General features: G+C 43.2%; 1 protein-coding gene across 9 annotated transcripts in view; it reads left to right on the forward strand.

The window, feature by feature from the left end:
* Window positions 1-22644, forward strand: part of Cpeb3 (cytoplasmic polyadenylation element binding protein 3) — a 185740-nt gene that overhangs the window by 152047 nt on the left and 11049 nt on the right. For all 9 annotated transcript variants that reach the window (XM_041661041.1, XM_041661040.1, XM_041661038.1 and 6 more), the window contains one exon: window positions 8322-8503. In XM_041661041.1, coding sequence (XP_041516975.1) covers window positions 8322-8503 — 182 coding nt within the window. The remainder of the gene's footprint in view (window positions 1-8321; window positions 8504-22644) is intronic.

Raw genomic sequence — 22644 nt, forward strand, 5'->3', positions numbered from 1 at the left:
TGAAAAACCTTTACAAGTCCTAAAGCTGGATATAGTGGCATACACCTGCAAGCCCAGGCAGAGAAAGGTGGATCTCTTGAGTTCCAGGTCAACTTGTCTACATAGTTTCAGGTCAGGCAGAACCACACAGGGCCCACAACCACAACTGATTTTAACTTGTCAGGTCTTGATTTTAAGTCACAGGAACTGTAGTTAATAAGCTACATTGAACTCAATGTTGAGCTTCAGCAAGATGCTGCAAGTTCTAGAATCAGACAAAAATGATACTAGGTTATAAAGCTGGGCATTGGGCATACAGCTGTCATCCCTGTACATGGAAGAAGAAGGCAGGTGCATCAAGAGTTCAGTGTTACCCTTAGCTGCTTAATGAGTTCAAGGCATGCCTTCATTACATAAGATCCTTGTCTCAAAATGCCAAAAAATGAAAATAAGTATTTTTAAAAAGTATATTCAGTTATCTAATCAGAAATAGGATATATGTTCTATTTAGAGAATATACCTAATATGTCTTGGATTTTTTTTTAAGTTAGCTGTTTTTGTCTTAAAATTGGTTTGTTCTGGCAGATATGTAGTAGAGGCTTAGTAAGGTCTACTTACTTTAGGTCTACTGATCTACTTGCCTTGTTACTTCCAGCCCAGTTGCCAGCATTTCTAGAATGCAGCTGGTGCCTAGTGTCTAGGAAGCCCATTATTAAATAAATCAGCAAGGGCATGCCGTACTGAGCTGAGTGAACATCTCACCATCCTGTTAAACAGATCATTTTCTATAAAGAACCAAAGCTTCAGAACAGAACACAAGGAATGTATTGATAGTTGAAGACTAAATTCTATTTTTTTTTTTTTTTTTGGTTTTTTTGAGACAGGGTTTCTCTGTGGCTTTGGAACCTGTCCTGGAACTAGCTCTGTAGACCAGGCTGGTCTCGAACTCACAGAGATCCGCCTGCCTCTGCCTCCTGAGTGCTGGGATTAAAGGCGTGCCCCACCATCGCCCGGCTTAAATTATATTCTTTAACATGATTCTGTATTTTGCTCTTGAAATATTACAGAGCATTTTTCAAAATATTTTTAAATTTCTGTATGCCTGCAAGAGTTCATGTGTATCATGTGCTGGCTGATGCCTGTGGAAGACAGGGAACTTTGGATTCCCAGAACTGGACTTACAGGTGCTTGTGAGCCATATGACGTGGGTGCTAGGAAAGCAAACCTGGGGCTTGCAAAAGCAGCAAATGCTCTTAACTACTGAGCCATCGCTCTGGCTGAAGACTGGCTTTCTTTATCAAGCGTCTCAGTGCAGGGTCTTCCTTGGGCCTCACTTAGTAGGTAAGGCTTTGGATTTTAGGAAATATTAGGAAATATTTTTTTTTCTTTCCCTTTATCTTGGCCAAAAACTGTTGTGATTGGAAGACTGGAATGTTACCATCTATGATATTCCTATAAATCTTTTGAGGGTTTTTTTTTTTTAAAGAGTGCTGGGATTAAAGGCGTGTGCCACCACCGCCCGGCCTAGTACTGAATATTTTGTTTGTTTGTTTATTTATTTATTATTTATTTATTTATACTGTCTGCTTGTATGCCTGCAGGCCAGAAGAGGGCACCAGACCTCATTACAGATGGTTGTGAGCCACCACGTGGTTGCTGGGAATTGAACTCAGGACCTTTGGAAGAACAGGCAGTGCTCTTAACCGCCGAGCCATCTCTCCAGCCCCTTTGAGGGTTTTGTTTTGTTTTGTTTTGTTTTGTTTTACTTTTGAAAATGTAAGATAGGGACTATCATAATATTTATTCTAAATGTAGCCCTTATCCATCTGAATAGAAATATCTTGAAAGAAGCAAGTATCATCCTAACTGAGCTTATAGTGTCTATTGAATTAAATATTTTTACGCTTTGACAAAACTTTTTGTTTTTTGAGACAGGGTCTCACTATGGAGCCCAAACTGTCATCAAACTCATAATTCTCCTGCCAAACATGACCCACCATACCCAGATCAAAGCTCCTTTTTAAAATTCAGATTGGCAGGGGAAATCATGGGCCTAGAGAAATTAACTTGAGGGTGAGGAGTAAGAAGTAAGGGGATCCAGTGAAAGTGGAACCCGATGAGTTGTGGGTCGAGGTCGGGTAACGCACATTGCTGTCTGTATCTGGTCCCCCTTTCCATCACTCCTGTGATTAACTGAAGCAAGCTAAGGATGGTCTGTCCTAAATCTGGTGTTTCTCAGAGCACCCCATTTCCCTTGGGGAGACGACACTATAAGTAGACTCACCCTGCCCCCATGTGGATAAAGTCTGCACATTCCTTTGAGAGCCCACTGAAGAACTAGGCCGTTTGTCTGCTTCTCTGTGAGTTACTGAGACAATCGCATGCTGACCTTTTTCCAAGTGGTAACGAGCAACATAGTATTCCGAATCCCCACACAGAAGCCCTTCGGTATATCCCTGTGGCATTGGGACCTCTCCAAGATACACCCCTCTTCCCTCTGACAATAAATCAGTGACAGGCAGGGCCTATGAGGAGACCGAGTAGAGACTGGAATGTCTGGTTTCACAGTGTTCTCTACTTTCTTTGCATGAGTGTTCCTCCCACTCCATCTTCTTGATTTGGGTGTCTTGGTTGTGCCTAAGTTTTGGAATCTCTTCTTCCCAAATCAATAGGCTTTAGACCCACGCTTTTCATTTGATGACTTCCTTCCAACATTTGCTCAGACCAGGCCTTTCAGAACAGCTTCACCTTGAGAGACTGAGGTCTTGAGCTCCTAGAGTCATTGTTTCTCTGTTGTTGGGTCTTTGATTTTTCTTAACCATTGCTCTGCTAAGTCTTTCCTTTCTTTTTCTCCCCATTAATCCTGAAGTTTCGTTCTCTTCCTGCTCCCCACCCCTGTTGCTCTATGATGGCTTTTACGTCAAGGTAAAGATCCATTATGGTGTAAGAAATTTAATCCATGGCACGATGCATGCCAGGCATGTAGACTTCTGAATGATATATACCATATGGAGAGAATATATATCTCACGATTTCTCAGGATCATTATTCCAGACATTTTGTCCAAATATTCTGATAGCGCATATGAACTGGGGATCACACCCTGATTTGCAGTTAGGAAATGGTCTTGGAACCATACCCCTTTCTGTTCTGTGAGATGGTAGACAGCCAAAGTGACGGCGTGTCAAGTTTCTCAGCAGCAGACACTTTCTCATCCAGTCCCAAAGTTCACGATGAAGTGACCCAAGTAAACACCAGGTTTGACATGCTTGTAGGGATAAGTACTTTATAATGTTTAATGTGTGTTCCACCCTCCTCCTCCCAGACGAACCTTTGCCCATAGGTGTTGTCAAACATTGTCATATCCATGACAGACTGAGCCAGCATAAAGCCATAGTTAGGCTGGGATGGATTCATGTTTATAGAGCAGCAACCAAGCCAGCTTAATTTAAAGCAAAGATTTATGAGCAGGAAGAAAAAACCCTGAACAGTCAAGTGCCACTGTGTACTCAGCAGTGTGCTTAGAGCTGCTTACTCATGCTTAGTCTTTATGCTAACCTTGTGAGGTTGTCCGCAGAAGACTGTGTTTTCCGTGAGGAGGCAGTAAGTGAAAACAGCAAGTCCCCAGTCTCCGTGGTTCAGCTCTAGGCTCTGTGTATCGATGGAAGCTGTTTTGTCCAGTGGAGACCTAGGATATTGTCTCAGTAAAAGAGCAACTTGGTAGCAGTTTGATTTAATGAACTTAAATAAATGCTCCCCTTCTGACTTAGTGTTCTGTGCCATCGTTTAAAAATGACACAGAATGGAAGTGTGTGCAGCCTCCTCTTGAACCCTTATGAGCCAGCTTAACAATTGTGGGAGACCTAGAAAGTCCGTCTGCCCTTATCGTCCGAGAGGTGCCTCATGCTTTTCCTGTCACTTTTGTTTATTTCTAAAGAGAAGAAATAGGACTTCTAGATCTTAATTTAGAATCTATAAAGATGAATGTGGTGATATTTCTCTTCGAAATCCTCATTCCTCTGCCACCTTACTTGTCTCACAGTGTCCCAGACTTAGACATTGCCTTCAGGCTGGCTTTAAAAAGTAATTAAACAAGAGGGGTAGAATGGGGAAATCAAGATCTTCTCTCTGAACTGAAGTCCTTTTCACAGCTGAAGAATCAGGAGCAGGTCCAAGCAACCATAATAGGGTTCAGCTTCAGCTTCAAGACAGAATCCATGAAATGCTGTATGCTCCCAAGGCTGCGTTCTTCTTGCTCCCTCTCTGCTGTGAGACTCTGTGAAGCTCCCGCACAGGAGCCGGCAAGGGAACAGGACTCAGAGGAGGCTTTGCTGCTACTGTGGAAGCCCATCATGAAGTGATTTGGTTTAGGAGTGCAGAGCACACAGTCTAAACTGCAGCATGCCCTCACAGAGCTCCTACTCCTGCCAGCTTCTTACTTCTGTGCTGACTAGACAGACCCTAGGACACTGGGAGTGACCGGAAGTGGTTTTGAGGCACGTCCTGTAGACTCTTCTTTGTTGCCTGCATGAACTCCATGTGGACTCCAAATTCCTCATCTGTGTGCCTGGTCCTCGAACCCCTGTCTTCCTTGGGTTAAGTTTCTTACTGTGCTCCATGGAGTTCCCCTTCCCATTCTCTACAGAGAGAGGTTTAGACTGAGGTTCACTGTCATCATAGGCTGGCTTATTCAATAGGACATAGACTTGATTAGGACTCAGATTTCACAGCAAGATCATGGATTCATGTCTGCAGAGATAGATGAATCCATGAAGATTTATCTGTCCAGACAATTACTGACTGTCTTGATTTTCTCTCTCCCTTCTAGAAAGTCTAAATGATAGCCCGTTTCTTTCATTCCTACTTTCCTCCCATCAGAAGAAGGGGGCATGTACAAGACATCGTTGTGTTCACTAGTGATACTTTAGAGACTTCTAAACCTAGTCTCTAAAGGTAGCTGTGTATCGCAACATTTGCCAGTAAACTTACATCTTCTATTTAAAACATAGAAATATTTGGAGCTGCGAGATGGTTCAGCAGTTAAGAGCACGTGATGTTCATGAGAACCGGAGTTCAAATCCCAGCGCCCACATTGGGTGGTTCACGAATGCTTATTAACTTTAGACCCAAGGGTTCCAACCCCTTCTTCCAGCCCCTGCAGGCACCCGAACACACACAAATAAAAACAAATACTAAAAACTGGGGAGCTCTCAGACTAGAACTGTGTAAGACTCAAGAGTCTTGATTTTTCCCTGCTTCTGTTAGTCGCCCGTCATCTGGTAACGGATGGACGAAGTTTGTTTCTACTGCTGTCTTTATAGCATTAAAATTATTGAAAAAGGATTACTTATGTAAAGTGACTTCTTTTCTCGATATTGGAAACTCTGGTTGGTATTTAAGGGGCGTCTCCTATTGTTTTAACATAGAATGAGTTCAGGAAGAGCACCACAGGAAGACTTAGGTTTGAGGAAATGGTCAACTGTAGATAGTTGTTTGATTGCTTTTGATTTTTTTTCTCCAAAGGTGATCATAACAGACTTAAAATATAGATTCAGGAGACTGAGGTGTGGCTCAGTTGGTAAAATACTTGCCTAGTATGCACAACGCCCCGAGTCCAGTCCTCAGTGCCACTGAAGCCAGCTGTGGTGGCACATGCCTGTGATCCCAGGACTTAAGAGGTAGAGGCAGAAGGATAAGGAATTCAAGGTCATCTTTAGCTACACAGAGTTTGAAGCCAGTCTGGGCTACATGAGACAAAATAAATAAATAAATAAATAAATAAATACCCCCCCCCCCAAGCTGTGAATTAGATGAAAATTTGTCGGTTTTCTTGAAAAAAATTCTTCCTTTAGCCACTTTGGTTTCTCCTAGCCTTTCAACAAATTGCCTTTTACTTGGGTAAAGCATTATTGCTCAAATGTCTGGAGACGTTTTGATGTCCAAGAAAATACTATAGGACTGGGGAGAAAGCTCAGTCCTAACCCACGTAAGCAAGCTCAGGCAACGTAGTGGATACTTATGCTCCCAGTGCTGAGAAGGCAGAGGCTGGAGGATCTTTGGGGCTCACTGGCCAGCCAGCCTTGCCTAGCATGCAAGCTTTAGGGCTCAGCAAGAGACTCTGTATTAAAACCAAGCTCTTGAGAAATCACACCTGTGACCTCTGTCTTCCACACACACATAAACATACATGTGCATTTCCTATACTAATGAACATGCACACGTGTACATACATGCAAAAAATAACTATGTAGCTCATGAAGGAAAATTATATGATTTTCATAAACACATACTTGGATGGGAGTTCCTGCTTTTAGCAGACGTGATTAACTGCCAGTAATGTCAGTCATGATCTAGTCTTTGGCCCAGTGAGAGATTCACAAAGTAATGGAATGTTTTTGCTTATGTAAAGAGACTTCTGGAATGAGGGGATCCCTGAAACTCCTTTGGAGACTGCTGTGGTATAGAGCGGCAATGGTAGCACTCTAGAGCTCCCAGCTTTCAGCCACTCTCTTCCTTTGTAATTGAGATACCTTTTTGAGTCCTTATTATGGAAGACAATGCCACTTGGTTCCTTGCCAGCATTCTTTTCCTGGCCACTCACCAGGCCTCGGGAGTGTTTTCTTTCTTTTCCATTCTAGGGCAAACCGGGTCTTTGGAAAATTAGTGTCTAGTTTCCTGGGCCTTGAGATTTCTTATCCTACTAAAAGAAATTCATTAATGGCTATGTTTTCCAGTCCTCCCTTGAGTTCCCTGCTTTCTGTTGAGAATAGCACTGTCCATGTGAGGAAAAGCTTAGGCCATCAAAGGTTGCAGTGGGAGGAACCACTAACCTGACATTCAGGGTCCAGGTGCAGATCTCGTTGCGCTGTGCAAGTGATGATATTCAAGTTGCTGCCGGAGACTGCAGCACGGTCCACTTAGCTTTTTTAATCAGTAGTGCTGCTGGTTATTGGGACTCAATGATCCTGACCGTTTGGGACATTTGGGATGGCTTTCTGCTGCTTGGTCTTCATAGCCCTTTCTCTCGGGCTAGTTATGGCTAGTTTATTTCCTCACTTGAAACTCACTGCTTTGCTATAGGTCGTTCTTCCTATTTAAAAAAAAAAAGTGAGCATTTAGAAAAGAATCAATATTAGGCAGTCTAGTATAAAAAGAAACTTGAAGTACAAAAATAGCCTTTCTGACATGGTGGCCGTTTTTCTTATTGCCTTTGCAACTTCACTATGCCGGAATGAGTAATTCTTGGCCTTACATCTATCTGTAGAACTCAGGGGTATCCTAACACACCATTGAGCCCTGCAGAACCCTTGCCTGTCCCCACCAGAGTGTGGTGGTGTTTGTTGCATTGGCTCTGGTCGCTGTCTGTTTTCCCTGTTTTCTTCTTTCTACATGCCAAATGTAGGTTTTGAAAGAAAATGGGTGTTTAGGTCACTTCCGAGGGGTAGGCCTGAGTCTTTGGACTTAGCGGTGGCCTGAAAGGAATGGCCATAGGCGGAGATGGTGCTTTCAAGTAAACAATTACCTTCAGGCAATTGGCAGCGCAGGTAAGTGCCACATGTCTCTCAAGGGTACCCTGACCGATGGTGGGCATAGGTTTTTAATATCAGACCCTTGGAATGGTCCGATCCCCAAACTTCACTATAAACATTTTGTAAATATTCCAAATCAAGGCAGGAAACTTGGCAAGCACTGCAGAGCAGACCGTTAGCTTAGACCTCTAACAAGATGCAGGGTGTGCATTTATACAGCTTGGAAACAGCTGCCTGGCTATTCACTGGTGTTACTATTAACTAGTATTACTGAGAATTCTATTTGAGATGCCATGAAGGTTTCTCAGTTGGAATAGAATCTACTCTTCATTATCCTTTTTTGTCAGTACAGGATTTATATTTGTAAACTTTATTATATCTGTAGATATATCGATCGTCTCTAGGTAGAATAAGGACTTGATTCCAGTTGAGCTCTAATAGGCAGTGAGGCACTGAAGTGTTTCATTCAGTCTCAAGCTCTGTAAGTAGACATTTCTCCATAACTTGTTAGGTCACCATGAATTGCTTTACCTACCCAGGCCCAGGCCAGTACGGCTAGGTAGTTCACTTAATCAGAGTGTTGATACAGTGCTCTTGAGTCATGCCCACCTACCCCTGTGTATACATGTGTAAACTGTTTTGTGTTTTCTTTTGAAATATCCAGAGTAGCTCTTCTACTGGAGTTGCAAGACTGTGGATGTTCTTCATAAGCCCTCATATGGGTTTTCTTTTCATGATTAGACTGCATGATCCTCCTTTTCCTGGGTGAGTTGTTCCAAATAATTATACGTAGACGTGTTTATTTTCTTACAGTTGAACTGGCAATGATAATGGACCGTTTGTATGGTGGTGTTTGCTATGCTGGCATCGACACAGATCCAGAGCTGAAGTACCCCAAAGGTGCTGGGCGTGTTGCGTTCTCCAATCAGCAGAGTTACATTGCAGCCATCAGTGCACGCTTTGTGCAGCTTCAACACAATGATATTGACAAACGGGTAAGCAGCCACTCCAATGGCATTGCTGTGGGAAAGCAATGCAGCTTGTCTTGTGCAGTCCTGGGCAGGGTAGTATTTTGCGATCATAAGAGAGCAGCTGTATCTGGCATGGCACTAGGCTGTGAGTCCACAGAGCTGGCCTGCAGAAGAGGGAATTCTCTATGGTGAAGGTATGACTGAACCTCCTGCCTCGCTTCTTTTTCTCCCAGGTGATGAAAACAAACCCGCAGAATTTAGTGCCCAAACTAGTAGCGATGCCTTCACTCCTTTGTCCCAGACGGTGTTCTTAAAGCAAACTTAATTTGGCATGTTCAGAAGTATACATAAAAAAATCGAACTTAGGCCAGGCGGTGGTGGCGCACGCCTTTAATCCCAGCACTCGGGAGGCAGAGGCAGGCGGATCTCTGTGAGTTCGAGGCCAGCCTGGTCTACAAGAGCTAGTTCCAGGACAGGAACCAAAAGCTACGGAGAAACCCTGTCTCGAAAAATCAAAAAAAAAAAAAATCGAACTTAAAAAAAATCATATAAATAAATCGAGCTTACCTTTTTTAATTGTAACATCGCACTTGGTAGCAATCACAGGAACTAATTACTACTAACTCCCTTCAGCCTCCTCCCCGGCTTCACATAATTTTACTGTTCACGAAACACGTGTTTATACACACATGCATGTTACGTTACCTGCCATTTTGCTCATTGCTACCTCCTCCTTAGGCTCTAGAGGCATTGAGTGAGCTTCCTTTGGTCTAGAGAGAGGGCATGGGGGGTTGAGGGAGTCGGTGTGCTCTGTTGGCTCTGTGAACAGCTGTCCGCTGTTGGGAAGACTGGGAGAATGGAGGGTGGGAGGAGTAAAGAGACCTAGGTTAAGATTCACAAAGGAGAAGAGCGCCAAGTCTCGGCTTTCTGCCGTGACTATTCTTGCTTCTAAACAGAGGATGTCCTTGAGGCACCAACTGGATTGGAATTAATGAAGTAGCCTCCTGTTCTGGAGCTTTACCCTCCGTCTGCCGTCCTCCTTGATTGGTCTGTCTAACAGACAATGTTCTTAGCATCTCAGCGGAATTCGCTGTTGGTGATGCATTTCATATTCAGCAAGATTATATTTTGTTAACACGTGTTCTGATCAAATTACAACAGCCAGCACTTAGAATAAATATCCTATGCTTCCTTGAGAGTAAGTGGTAGTGGTTTCTTTCTTGATTATTTTCTTTTATTTTTATTTTTTTATTTATTTATTTATTTTTTTTGGTTTTTTCGAGACAGGGTTTCTCTGTGGTTTTGGAGCCTGTCCTGGAACTAGCTCTTGTAGACCAGGCTGGTCTCGAACTCACAGAGATCCGCCTGCCTCTGCCTCCTGAGTGCTGGGATTAAAGGCGTGAGCCACCACCGCCCGGCTTTCTTTTATTTTTACCAAAGAACTTTTAATTTTGAATAATTTCTGAGATTCTTAGAATCTTATGCTCCATAACTTGTTCATCTTCAGGTTAAGCTACATTGGCTTTGTAGAGCTTCCATGCTGCTCCAGTGCCTTTTAAAGAGGCTTTTAAGAGAAAGTAGTGGAATAAAACTATTTCATGTGAATTTTGATTTTAAATGTTACAGCTATAATGTTACCTAATACATTTTAACTTAATGTGCATTATAATTTTTTTTAAATCAAAGCCACCTATCACTCCTGTTCCTCCAATTGCTCCCCTAGTCACTTCTAGAACTTTCCCCCGCTAACTTCATGCGCTCTGCCTTTAAACCCATTGAGTTCACATAGTGCTGCCTATAGGTGCGTGGATGTAGAACCGTCTACCAGAGCGTGGATAGCCTTTCCGAGACCATATCCCTGAAGAAAACTGACCTTTCCCTCCCCCAGTAGCCATCAATTGCCAGTAGTTCCTCTGCTAGGAGTGGGACTTCATGAGCTCTTCCCATTTATAGACGTCCCATTTGGAGCTGAGCCCCACACAGTCTCATATTCTCTGCATGCTGACCACGTATGGGTATCTGTATTAGTTGTCACCTACTGCAAAAAGAAGCTTCTCTGGTGAGGATTGACAGATAGATATACCTTTTAGCGGGTATAAAGATAAGATTTAAGAGCAAGTTATTGCTATGTCTATCCAGCAGAATATGAGTGTTATATTCTTTGTTAGCGCCTATGACTTAGTCAGCCAGGGGTTTTGGAACCAGTTAATGGTACTAATTATGAGTTTTATATTGTGGGGTGGGCCTTGAATTCAACCAGAAGGTTCCTGTTTGCTCTCACAGCACCCATGCCACTATTGCTCTAGGGGATAACTCACAAGGCCAGCTGTTACTGTTGCTGCCGGAGTTCACAGCTGAATAAAACTGCCAATTATTCTCCCTTGGGAGCATGCATAGACCCTTCCAAAATTATGAGAACTAGCCAGTAGGGATAAGGCTTCCGGGTCAGTACCAGCTTGCTTTCTCCCTGTCCTATGACACAAGTAGGTGGAGTCTGTAGTCATAGTGTCTTAGGGGGTGAAAATTCGGGTTGGTAGTGGATTTTGCATATTTAGTAAGAAGTCCTATTAGCATGTGTATTTGAGCAAATTAGAATAAATATTTGAGAATAAATGAGAATAAGTGGTAGTGGTTTATTTGTTAATTTTTTCAGAATTTTGAAACACTGAGTTAATGGAGACTCAGAAGAAATGACAACGATTCGACTTTATTCCTGTTTTCAGGTCCCCACATGTCCTCTTTTCCAACAGCAGCCCTCACGGGACTGAGCTCCACTGAGAGGCATCATGTCTCTCTGACTCAGCCCCAGGATGTGCCTTTGCTTGGTTCAGTCTGAGATACTCAATAAGCCCCTTTTGAATTTTGGTGCTCTTTGAAGGTCTCTTTCCTCCTGCTGCTGATGCTGGTGGACCTGCCTGCTTATGCCTGTTCATTTGGGTGTCTGATAGATACATTTAGCCTCAGGCTGCAAGCCCACCCATCGCTGGTAAACCTGGGCAATAAAACTTACCCAGAGAACTTTAGGTTCTCATCAGTATGAAAGTAACTTTCCTTGTCCCCTCTGAGGGTGCTAAATGAGAAAAGGGGAGGGCGTGCTTATTCTCCAATAGTCGTCTGAGTTGGGAGCATTGGAAATCATTGAGACTCTTCTTCTTTGGGAGCTCCACTCCATCCTCATGTGTGTTGTTTACCCTGACTCTTCTAAGCCCATCTCTTTCACTGGAAGGAGTGAGAACATACTTCATCTTGAACTGGGCTCTTCCCACCATTGACCTGTAAACACTGCAATCCCGCCCTCCCCACTTCTTGCCCTTGCGTTGAGCATAAACCACACAATGCTTGTCTCTGACATTTTGAGTCTGTTAGCTGCATCCTTCATAGATGTCTTTTTAGGCTCATTCATACTTTTATTTCTACTTGTCTTACTACTAAAATTTAAATTTGAGCTTTCTAGGGAGCTACCACTATATAACAGCACGTTTGTATTTCCTTAGAGAATGTCTGTCATCGGTTCACCTTTCCTGAATAGCTCCTACAGGGTTTGTAATAGTCTTATCGTAAAGCCTGTGAAACTTGTGCTAAAAGCCAAGGACCTGTGCCCACCATTACCCATAATCCATTTGTGCTACTATTGACGTGTCTAAGGTGCTGCCCTCACCTCCTTCTCCTGTGTGCCTGGAGTTGCCTTTAAGCCCTGACTTTTTAAATAGCATCGGCTTTCATCTCCTTTGCTGTCTCAAGGAAATAAATGTTGATTCAATGGAACCATGGCCCATTAAAGCCACAGCTCTCTGTTGGCTGCCACTATCCCTTACATTGCTTACTCTGAGAGGAATGATGGAGGCCAACTGCAAAGCAGCTGTGCTTGGCCGTTAGGTTCCACAGTTTATTAAGTGTCTGGAACCTTAGAGTTTGTGGGCATGAATGCTCTCATAAGTGCAGGTGCATGAGAAGAAATCCAGACATTCTGTAGCTCTTTTCTTCCACTGAAATTTTTTAGCAAAGGCTTCTCTTGACAATCAATGTTTGTTTATTTTTATTGTTGCTAAGATTAAGATTTTTGATGGAGTAATTTATGGAAATATGTGTGATGTGGGAGTGTCATATATCAATCTGTTGATTTCATTGGTTAAGCAATAAAGAAACTGCTTGGTCCTCATAGGTTAAAACATAGGTGGGAGAAATAAACAGAACAGAATGCTGGGAGAAAGAAGCTGAGTCAGGAAGTCGCCATGGTTCTCCCACTCCAGACAAACGCAGGTTAAGATCATTCCTGGTAAGCCAGCTCGTGGGCTACAGCAGATTATTAGAAATGGGCTAGTCCAGGTGCGAGAGCTAGCCTAGAAGAGGCTAGATAGAAATGGGCCAAGCGGTGTTTAAAAGAATACAGTTTCCTGTGTAATTATTTCGGGTAAAGCTAGCTGGGTGGCGGAACGCAGCCCGGCCGCTCCTACTACTACATATGTGACCTTTGTAGATTTAATTTTTTCTATTCATCCTAAGCGAATTACTGACTTATTTATCCCCTTAGAACATGTCAGTATTCAATACTTGCTGACTCCTCCATTAATCTTCTGGTCTTTGAGGACGGGTGGTTCATACGTGCTTTACTGAGCTGTTTCATGATCTCATACCTATGATTCCCCCATTTAAAGAATGCAATTGAAATGTTTTTAGTCTGTTTGTACCATTTGCTTTAGGCAGAGGTGTTTTCCCTCCGACCCGTGTGTGCAGTGAGAGGATCAGTTGTGTAGCAGCTTCACTGAGCCAGGTCCACACTGCCTGTAGCCTCTCTGTATTCACTTGGCTCACTGGGAGAGGACCCTGCTATGTCAACCTGCACTCTTCAGTCAGGAACAAAGTAGCCCAGGCGCTTAGCCTTCTTGTGGGTGTGTCTAGGGCTCCCCTTGTTGAAGGAGTCACAGTATCCACACAACAGTGACTTGCTGCTGTGGCTTGTCTAGCCACTAGAGGACTAACAGGTGACTAATGGGCCTAGTGGTCAGTGACTGGCCGTCCTTACAGATCCACGCTTTGATCTTGACTCTGACACACATGTACAGGAGTGTCAGGTAAGGACAAGCTCTTGATTGTCTGTAGAATAAATTAGAGTGGCTGGGCTGTCTCTCCCTGGGCATCCAGGGCTAATTCCTCATAGTCTATCTCTAAATCATTCTTCTTTTAGTTTTTATTTTGTTTTGAGACAGGGTCTCCCAGGATGATCACAAACTTACAACCTTCCAGCCTTGTACTACTGCGTGCTGAAGTTACAGTCATGTACCACCATTTCTGACCCATTGAAAGCAGTTTTCATAAGCTCTTAATTTGAAGTAAATCACTTCCCTATATTTAAATCTTTTGGTTACATTCTTCTACCTATTGTATAAAGATTAGAACAAACAAACAACCTCAAGCTTTTCTAAATACCCTTCATGTACTGCATGCTTGCTCTCTTTTCCTTCCTCCTTTTCCTGAGCCAGCCATTTCTTAGGACTAAATCTACGATTACCTGACTGATACCTTTCCTTTAGGCCTCACTGCCATGGTGGTAATTTTAGGGCTGATTTATTCACTGGCATGTATAGCCCCCCAACCCACAGACCATCATAGCTCCACTCTCTAGTCTGCTGTGGCCCCGAGTACTAGGGTGCTGAAAGTCATGACTCTATTGCAGACCACACAGTCCATGTGGGCAGTGACTGTGTCTTTCAGAGTAGCTGTTGTGTACTCAGAATATGGCATGCAATGGACAAACATTGAATATTTACCAATGGTTCAACTATTGATTGAATGCTGATTGAGAGGTAGTCCAAATGGGAAACCCCTCTGTTCTGACCTTGTGTCCACCACACAACTCTTGCTCAGCTTTTCTTTTGTGCTTAGTTAAGATACTCATTTGAATAATTTAAAAAATTAATTTTGCTCCTTAGAATATCAGAGAGTATTCTTTGACATTTAACAGCATATTAGACCTGAACTTGACCTTAGGCCCGTCCTGGTCCCGTATCCTGTAGTCTACAACAGGGACACTAGATGCGCAGAAAGTTCCTCACGTTACCTACTGCGTAAGGGCAGAGCTGCTTCAGCTCGGAGGCTCCCCTCATCTCAGACCTAAAGTTCTGTCTGTTCATTTGTCTGTTTGTCCCTTTTGTGCAGCACTAGGGATGATGATTCCACCACTGACCTGCACACCCCCCCTCCCTTTTCAGAACCCAAAGATGCTTCAAACTCAGTTCTTCCATGAAATCTTCAATGCTCAAATCTACGTTTAAAAATGCTAAGCTGGAAAAAAAAATGCTAAGCTGGGTGGTGGTGGCGCACACCTTTAATCCCTGCACTCAGGAGGCAGAGGCCAGCTTGGGCTATGTGATGAGTTTGAAGCCCACTTAAGCTGCATAGTGAGACACTCCAAAAATAAAAATAAAGAAAACTGCAACAAAAGACTTTTACTTGTTTCAGTATTCCAAATAACTTCTCAAGAATATGTACCTCATGGAAGAAGGGGCACATGGAGTTGCTGGGACAGCTCCAGAATGTGTCTGCACGTCCATTTTTTATTTTTACTTCTTTCAAAGTCAAGCTCTTAACTATATGTTCCATGCCCACCCACGTCTCTACTCTTGGGAGAATCTTTGCTCTATTTAAAGGTACTAGCTTGAGAATTGACTCTTCCTACCTTGTCAGAGGGTTCTGTGGTACTAAGAACATCAGCCTAAGTATCTCGGGGTGTTCCAGAGATAAAGGAAAGGGCAGATGCATAGATGTCAACACCGATGTAATTTGGCGTTGTTGATGAACCTGGCCCGCTTAACTTGTGTTGTACCATGTGCCCACAGCTGAGTCTTTCCCCCTGTTTTAGTTTAGTGTACTTATGTGTAAGGGAACTGCTTAGTGGAAGCTCGCACTAGAAACCTTTAACTGAGACATCAGTCTCCCAGCACTGGATGCTAACGCCAAGGCACAGGTAGATCTTTAAAGTTCCTTTTCGTTTTCCATTTCACGGACTGGAGGGATTTCTTCTTTTATCTCACTTAGAAAGAAATGCTTTACCAGTCAGTATCTTTTCTATGATAAAGAAAATATTTTGAACTCAACTGGATGGAAATTAGAATTAAATTTTGCTTGTATTCTTTTTAATGGCAGTTTCGTGAGAAAACTGAAATATTCTAAAATACCTAAGTGTAGTAAGAGCAAGTGTTGACCTCTACGCTCATCTTGTCTGTTTTAGCGGTGTTTTCAGAAGTGATGCCAAGGAATGCTTATGGGCCATGAAAGCCCTGCAACCAAGGCTTCTGTGTAGCTCCCCTCTGGATCATACACACGAGAGACTCCTGAAGTGGAAAAGGGGAAACACTGACAATGGGCACTCACTCTTTTGTGCGACATTTTTCTACTCTTTTGTCTGCTTTATATGAGAATGATAAAGTGTATGTGGGCCACAGTGGCACACACTTTTAATCCCACCACTTGGGAGGCAGAGGCAGGTGAATCTCTGAGTTTGAGGCCAGCCTGGTCTACAGAGCAAGTTCAAGGACAGCCAGGACCACACAGAGAAACCCTGTCTTAGAAAAAGAAAAAAAGAAAAGAAAAAAAAGAAAGTATATAAAAGTCAGTTGAATCTTACCCCATCTAGCAAAAATCTATGACTGGGCTGATGAGTTGATAGTAGCAATCTGTTTGTCAAACTATGCGTCCACCCCAACAATGGGCTAGCACAACTTGGTCATGTCTCCTTGAAACCCCTACAATTATTTCGTGAGACTTGAACAATGTCACACAGTGGACATGCGGTAGGCTCTACCATTTCGGCTTATAAGAGCTTTTTCACTAGGGAAAAGTATATAGACCAGAATCAGCCATCATAAGGTCTTCAGACTATTGCTGACATTTTTCTGGTGTGCAAACGTGTGTGTGTACATAGTTGACCTCAGGTTATGTTTCTTAGTCACTCTTCACCTGATTTATTGAACCAGTGTCTTTTAGTAGCCCTAGAGCTCACCAATCCCAGCTAGGCTGGCAAGCTTGTTCCAAGGATCCCCCTCTCTGCCCCGGAATGCTGGGATCACAGGCAGTTGCCACACCTGCTCAGCTTGTGCGTGGCTTTGTGGGATCCAGACTCCAGTCCTCACAGTTGTTCAACCCGAGCTCTATCCACTGAGCTAACACCACAGCTCTTACTATATCTTAGAAGAACAATAATCTCCCCCACCAACCCCAGTGTGTGTGTGTGTGTGTGTGTGTGTGTGTGTGTGTGTGTGTGAAAGAGGAAGGGGAAAGAGAGTTTTGAAACCACAAAGCAGAATCAGTGTGTCACAGCACTGATAACACACTGATTCTGAGACTCTGGTTGGTGTCTGAGATCTTTTGGGAGTTGTTCATTAAAGGTTACAGTTAGACTTGTGGGTGATAAAGTAATCATCTATTTCAGGCAAGGGGTGCATTTGTTGATATTTGGTTTTGAAGCAGGAGGAGGACTCTGGAAAGGCAAGTCTGTCCTACCCAGGGATATTACTATGATTCGTTCCTTTAACCTGCCAATTCCTAAAGTGTGCTCCAGGAAACATGAGTCTCTGGGGATTTGTTTAAAACTTATCTTATGCCTAAAAATCTGCTTCTGTAGCTAAAAAAAAAAGTTTGAAAATGGTTGTTCAAAGGTTAGGGATATAGTTTATCTAGAACATATTAGGATCTTTTACATGCTAACCTTCATTGTAAGGATACAAAAAGAGGCAAGTCCTCACAAAAGTAAGTTTCCTAGTATAAATTAAAACATTAAATTAGCATACAACATGTAATCATTTCATTGTGACATTTTCATACATATCCACGATTTTTTTTATCATAGAACTCTTCTAAGATATGTCATATATGGAGAATAATGTTCCAGGGAAAATACTGTATTTTCAACCTTTTTCTTCCTCCCATGTTCAAATTACACAAAAGAGTCACACAGTTTAATGACACAGTTACTTTTCCTCCCATAATCCTTTTTTTTCTAAGTGTGCGTCACCTGCCGTGGCCTTTCTAGCACAGATGGTTTGGGAAAGACAGGGATCCTGGGTGTGTCTGTGATGATGGCAGGGCACTGGAGTTGTAGTTGATAATCCTTTAGTATTTATGGCTTTGTGGTATTAATGATCAAACGTAGGGCGTCTTACATGCCAGGCAAGTATTTCACTGCTGAGCTGCATCCCCAGCCCTAAAATTTATTTCTTTTCTTTGGTTACTTGAGATTATCTGGTACTTTCTTTTTTAAAGTATCTAAAATGACTCCATATTATTCTTAATGAATTTGTCCCTTAATATTTCATATATGTATGTAATGTGAGCTGCCTTACATGGGTGCTGGGCATGTGTAACTGTCCTACCTGGGTCCTATATAGAAGCAGACTAAACATTGTTAACCCCAGAGTACCTCCCTAGTCCCTGTGTATATAATGTATTGTGGTTGCCTCACCTTTGTTACCCCCTCTTATGTCTGTCTCTCTTCCTTGTTCATCCCAGTCCCTCTTTCTCTATTCTTTTTGAGACCTGGAGGATCTCATGTATCCCAGGCTAGCCTCAATCTTGATTGGTAGAGGATCTCATATATCCCAGGCTAGCCTCAGTCTTGATTGCTAGCCAAGGCTGATCTTGAACTCCTCATCCTTCCTGCCTCTGCCTCCTTAGTGTTGAGATTACAGGCATATGCCACCACAGTTGGTGTCTGTGCTGGGGATCAAGCCCAGAACTCTTTGCATTCCGTTCACATACTCCCTAAAATGCCTTACGTAAGAAATAAAATTTAGAGTACCATTGACAAGTAATACTTCCTTTATTACTTTAGCTTACTATTGAGGGCTAGAGAGACTGAGTTTCAGTTAACCACACTGGGACCTTTTAAACACTTTGGTTTAAAGAACATTGTAATAGCACATAAGGTTTGCTTTCTTGCTCTTCAAAATAACCCCCTTTTCATTTCATGGGACGCCATCTATTGCCCCTTTCTTTGCAAGAACCTTAAGTAGTTCATGTATTTAATCTTTTTTACTTCTCCGTCTTTACTGAAAACATACTGAATTTGCTAAAGACTAAAAGGCATTGTATTTTTATCTACTTGAAGATTAAGATGACCCAGCAGCCGTACTAAGTAAAGTATTGGTATTACAGCTTGTCCCTGAGCAGTCACGGTGGGAATATACAAAATGACCCAATAGCAAAAGTGGGCGGGTTCTGGGGACTTGTTCTGGATGATGTCTGGGATCCTTGGTCTGGGCTCCTGTCCCCCAGCCTGTATCTCATCTATGTCTAATTGGGCCTTTGGGGGAGGAATCAGCACCCCAAACCAAGGAGCTATTCTAATCTGGGCTCCTTTTGAAAAACTGGGACCTTCACAGCCTTTGATTAGAACATCTTTCTAAAGGGAATTTGTATAGTCAAGTGAGATTTTAGAATGGCCTGGGACCTTTCCTGTCAAGGCTCTCTCTGCTAGTTGTGGAATTTGGCTTCTCCTCACCTGTTTTTCTGGGTCTCAGGACTTGTGGTTCTTTTTAGAATGAATCCCCTGTTTGAGCACGATTACCGTGTTCTTCTGTGCATAGTAGTGCAGGCCTTATCATTCCAGCTACTCGGAGGCAGAGGCAGAAGAGTCACAAGTTTGAGGGCAGCCTGGGCAACAGCACTGTGAGTTGCAGTATCAGAACAAACTTCCTTTCTGGCTCACATTTGAGTGTAGCGGGGCTCCTGTGATGACTAGTCAGAAAAAGCCCGTCGTCATCTTTCTAACTATTCACTTTAGCAGAACACTCAGGATCTGCAAGCTTACAGGTAGGTGCTGTCAGCAGACTGGTGAGCACTTGTTCTTACATGGAGGAGCTGGTAGAAACCCCTACTTGGTGAAGGAAACAGGCTAAGTTGATCAGCCAGAGTGACACTGACAGTCATCTAGCTCAGCACAAATTTCAAACAAATGTCTTCGTCTTTGTCCTCCACATGGTCTAGGTTTTGTTCTTGAACCTTGGTTGAAGGTTGATTTATGTTCACATCTCAGTCCTATTCACAAGCAGCATGGCAGCGCCAGGCTGGAGGACTCTCCCATGTGCTAGCTGTCCTTTCTGTCTTCCATGAGCCATGATTGTCACCAAGCTTAACGCCCTGAGTTCCATCCTGGGACCCACGTGGTGGAAGGAAACAGCTACCACCAGTTGTCTTCTGACCTCTGTGAGCACGGCATAGCACAGATACACACAAGTGAATTTTTAAAATGTAATATTTTTTTTTATTTATTTATTTTTTTTTTTTTGATTTTTTCGAGACAAGGTTTCTATGTGGTTTTGGAGCCTGTCCTGGAACTAGCTCTTGTAGACCAGGCTGGACTCGAACTCACAGAGATCCGCCTGCCTCTGCCTCCCGAGTGCTGGGATTAAAGGCGTGCGCCACCACCGCCCGGCTTAAAATGTAATATTTTTTAAAAAGACAATCTGAAGGCCAGATCTCCACGCACAATAAAACACAGTGGAGGTGTCGGCACAGGGCTCTGCTGTGTAAGCATACATTTCCAACTGTGGGGGTGACGTGACATTTTAAACCTTTCACCTCCTAGCACTTCAGAATGTGAAAAATGGTAAGGATTATCCTTTATAAAGCAAAAGAAAATCAGATCCAAACTACCCCCTATAGATTTTTTTCAGCCTACCCCAGGGCATCTCTAAAGTTAATAACTGTGAACTCACTGTATCTGGAAGGTTGGGGGTGGTTTTTACCACTAGCAAAAATCTATTTGCGCATCGTTCCTTTCATTTCCTAGGCATCTGCCATCTGCTTTGTAGGCTGCAGGATTTCAGCTCCCAGACAGTTGAAACTAAGCATTATATTTAGCTGTTCCCAATACAGCCTACTGGTGAGGAATCTGCATTAGCACTGTGGTGGGAATGGTAGTTAGTGGGAATATTAATAAGGTTGCTATGGTTTTTCTAGGTCTGGATATAGTCTCTGAGTGCATTGTGTTAAAGGCTTTGGGTATTCCCGCTAAGTGAGTTTCCCAAGAAGACGTGTTTCTCTAGGTGAAAGGAAATGGCCTACTAAGTGAGCTAGGGCCTTTCATGGAATACCCCAATCACGCTAAGACTAATCTGGAAACAGGGGCCTTTATACCAAATCCTTAACTTTGGAACACTTTTCAAATATTTTGGCCTTCGGGTATTAAACCCTACTCTTTTCCTAGCCCTCACACGGAGTATTTAAATGCATTCCTATTTGTGTTCACCAGTCTCTTTGTCTCCTTTTGTGGCTTAGGTAAAGATGGATTTTCAGAGGCTTGGCAAACTCAGGTGCGAGTTCCAACTGTGACCTGTACCATTCTAGATGGAATCCTGTCACAGCAGTAAGGTCCCAGCTATGAGGTTTAAGTGCAGCTGCCACCAGAAGTGGTTCCCATTTGAAGTGATACATTTGTTCAGATTTTCTCAAACCCCAGGAGCTCCTTTCATTTTATTTTAAATTATAGGCATGCATGTGTATTTGTGTGTGGGTACATGCATATGAGCGTAGTGCCCATAGATGCTAGAAGAGGCAGGCAGAAGCCCTGGAACTGAAGTCACCATGGCTGTGAGCCATCTTCTGTGGATTCTAGGAACGCATCAAGTGCTCTTACTGCAGAGCCATCTCTTCAGCCCCAGAAACTTATTTTTAAACTTGGGATTTCTTCCTTTTGGCCAGAGAAAGCATTTCTAACGTCTCATTTTAGAAATTCTTGTCTTGATTACATCACATATCCACAATCCTCATAACTGATATCTTGACTATGAAGTGTTGAGTCATATCTGTCTTGGTCATGATCTCTGGTTAGGTTATGTCTAGACAGTTCTGTTGTGTTTGCCTTTAGCTATTAAAGATTTGGGGTTGGCAGCTTGTTTGTGTCATCATTAGCTGATTTTCTGCATCTCTCCCATTGGCAGCATCCACATGTGTTCTGAAGCTATCCAAGTTAAAAATTTCTAAATTAGCTCTACCTCTTCCACTACTGTATTTCATTCCTGGAGCTTTAGAAAGACTATTTCTGACACAGACATTTGGTGTGTCAAGTCTACATTCACACTGTCTTCTGGGGGCCTAATGCTAGAATCTGTGCTTCCTTTTGAGACAGGGTCCCACTGTATAGCCTTGGCTAGCCAGGCTGGCTTTAAACTCACAGAGATCTGCCTGCCTCTAAGAGTTTTGATTTCAGTCCTGGACGTGCTATAATCATCTAAAGCCATGCTGCAGGTCTCCACAGAGCTGTCATCTCCTTTGGTAGCATCACATGGGATCTCTCAGTGAGTCTGGCCCCTCTGACAATGTCCTTTCCAAAGGAGGATGCTCAGAATGGAAGGGGTGGATGGTTCCAACCAAGAGTGTAGCTAGTTTGCCCTTCATTGGTTAAAATCTTGTCTCTAACGATAAAGTGCAGCTTTGCCTCAGGCCCTCATTTCCTGTTCCTCATCTCTGAGCCTCCAGAGAGACAAAGAATATCACTAACTCTCCTACCCAGTAGTTACCCCTGCAGTGTGATTATGAGAGCCCTTCCCCTGAGGCCAAGCGAAGGACCCCACTTCAGAGTTATGTTTCCCGTTGGGGCAGACCCCAGCCCGCCTTGCACCTACTCCTTTGACGATCACTTACATCTAAGTTCTCTTGGGGAACCTCTGTTTGGCATGTTTCCTTTAAGCACAGAGGTGGTATTGCCTTTGTCTCTTTCCTCTCATACATGAGGAGGGCTCTGAATGGTTTGCCATGGCTGTTCCCATCCATGGTTTCCATATCATTGCTTTCTCCTTCTCCCCATCTCTGTGAGTGGCCCTGTGCATGCACGTTAGCTCTTCCTCGGGTGCCTTTCTCTGTTGTTCTTCACCAAGTCGTTTTGAGGCCAGACCCCTCACTGAGCCTAGAGCTCACTGTTTCTGCTACACTGGTTGGCCTGAGAGCCCCTCTCCCACCCACCTGCGTTCATCCGCCAGCACTGGACTTACAGGTACATGCTTGACTTTTACCTGAAGGCTGGGCATCTGAACTCAAGTTCTCATGCTTGTGTAGTAGGTACTTTGCCAACTGAGCTGAACCCGCTCCCGGCCCACTTTCCTTCTTAAGATCTTTGACAAATCTCACAATTAGGTTTTTCCTTTTGTTGGTTCCTCCTATTTCCAATGCAT

Source organism: Microtus oregoni, unplaced genomic scaffold (genome assembly GCF_018167655.1).
Source record: "Microtus oregoni isolate MIOR12 unplaced genomic scaffold, Mior012 000012F_ref0000307, whole genome shotgun sequence".
In the NCBI taxonomy this organism is placed as follows: domain Eukaryota; kingdom Metazoa; phylum Chordata; class Mammalia; order Rodentia; family Cricetidae; genus Microtus; species Microtus oregoni.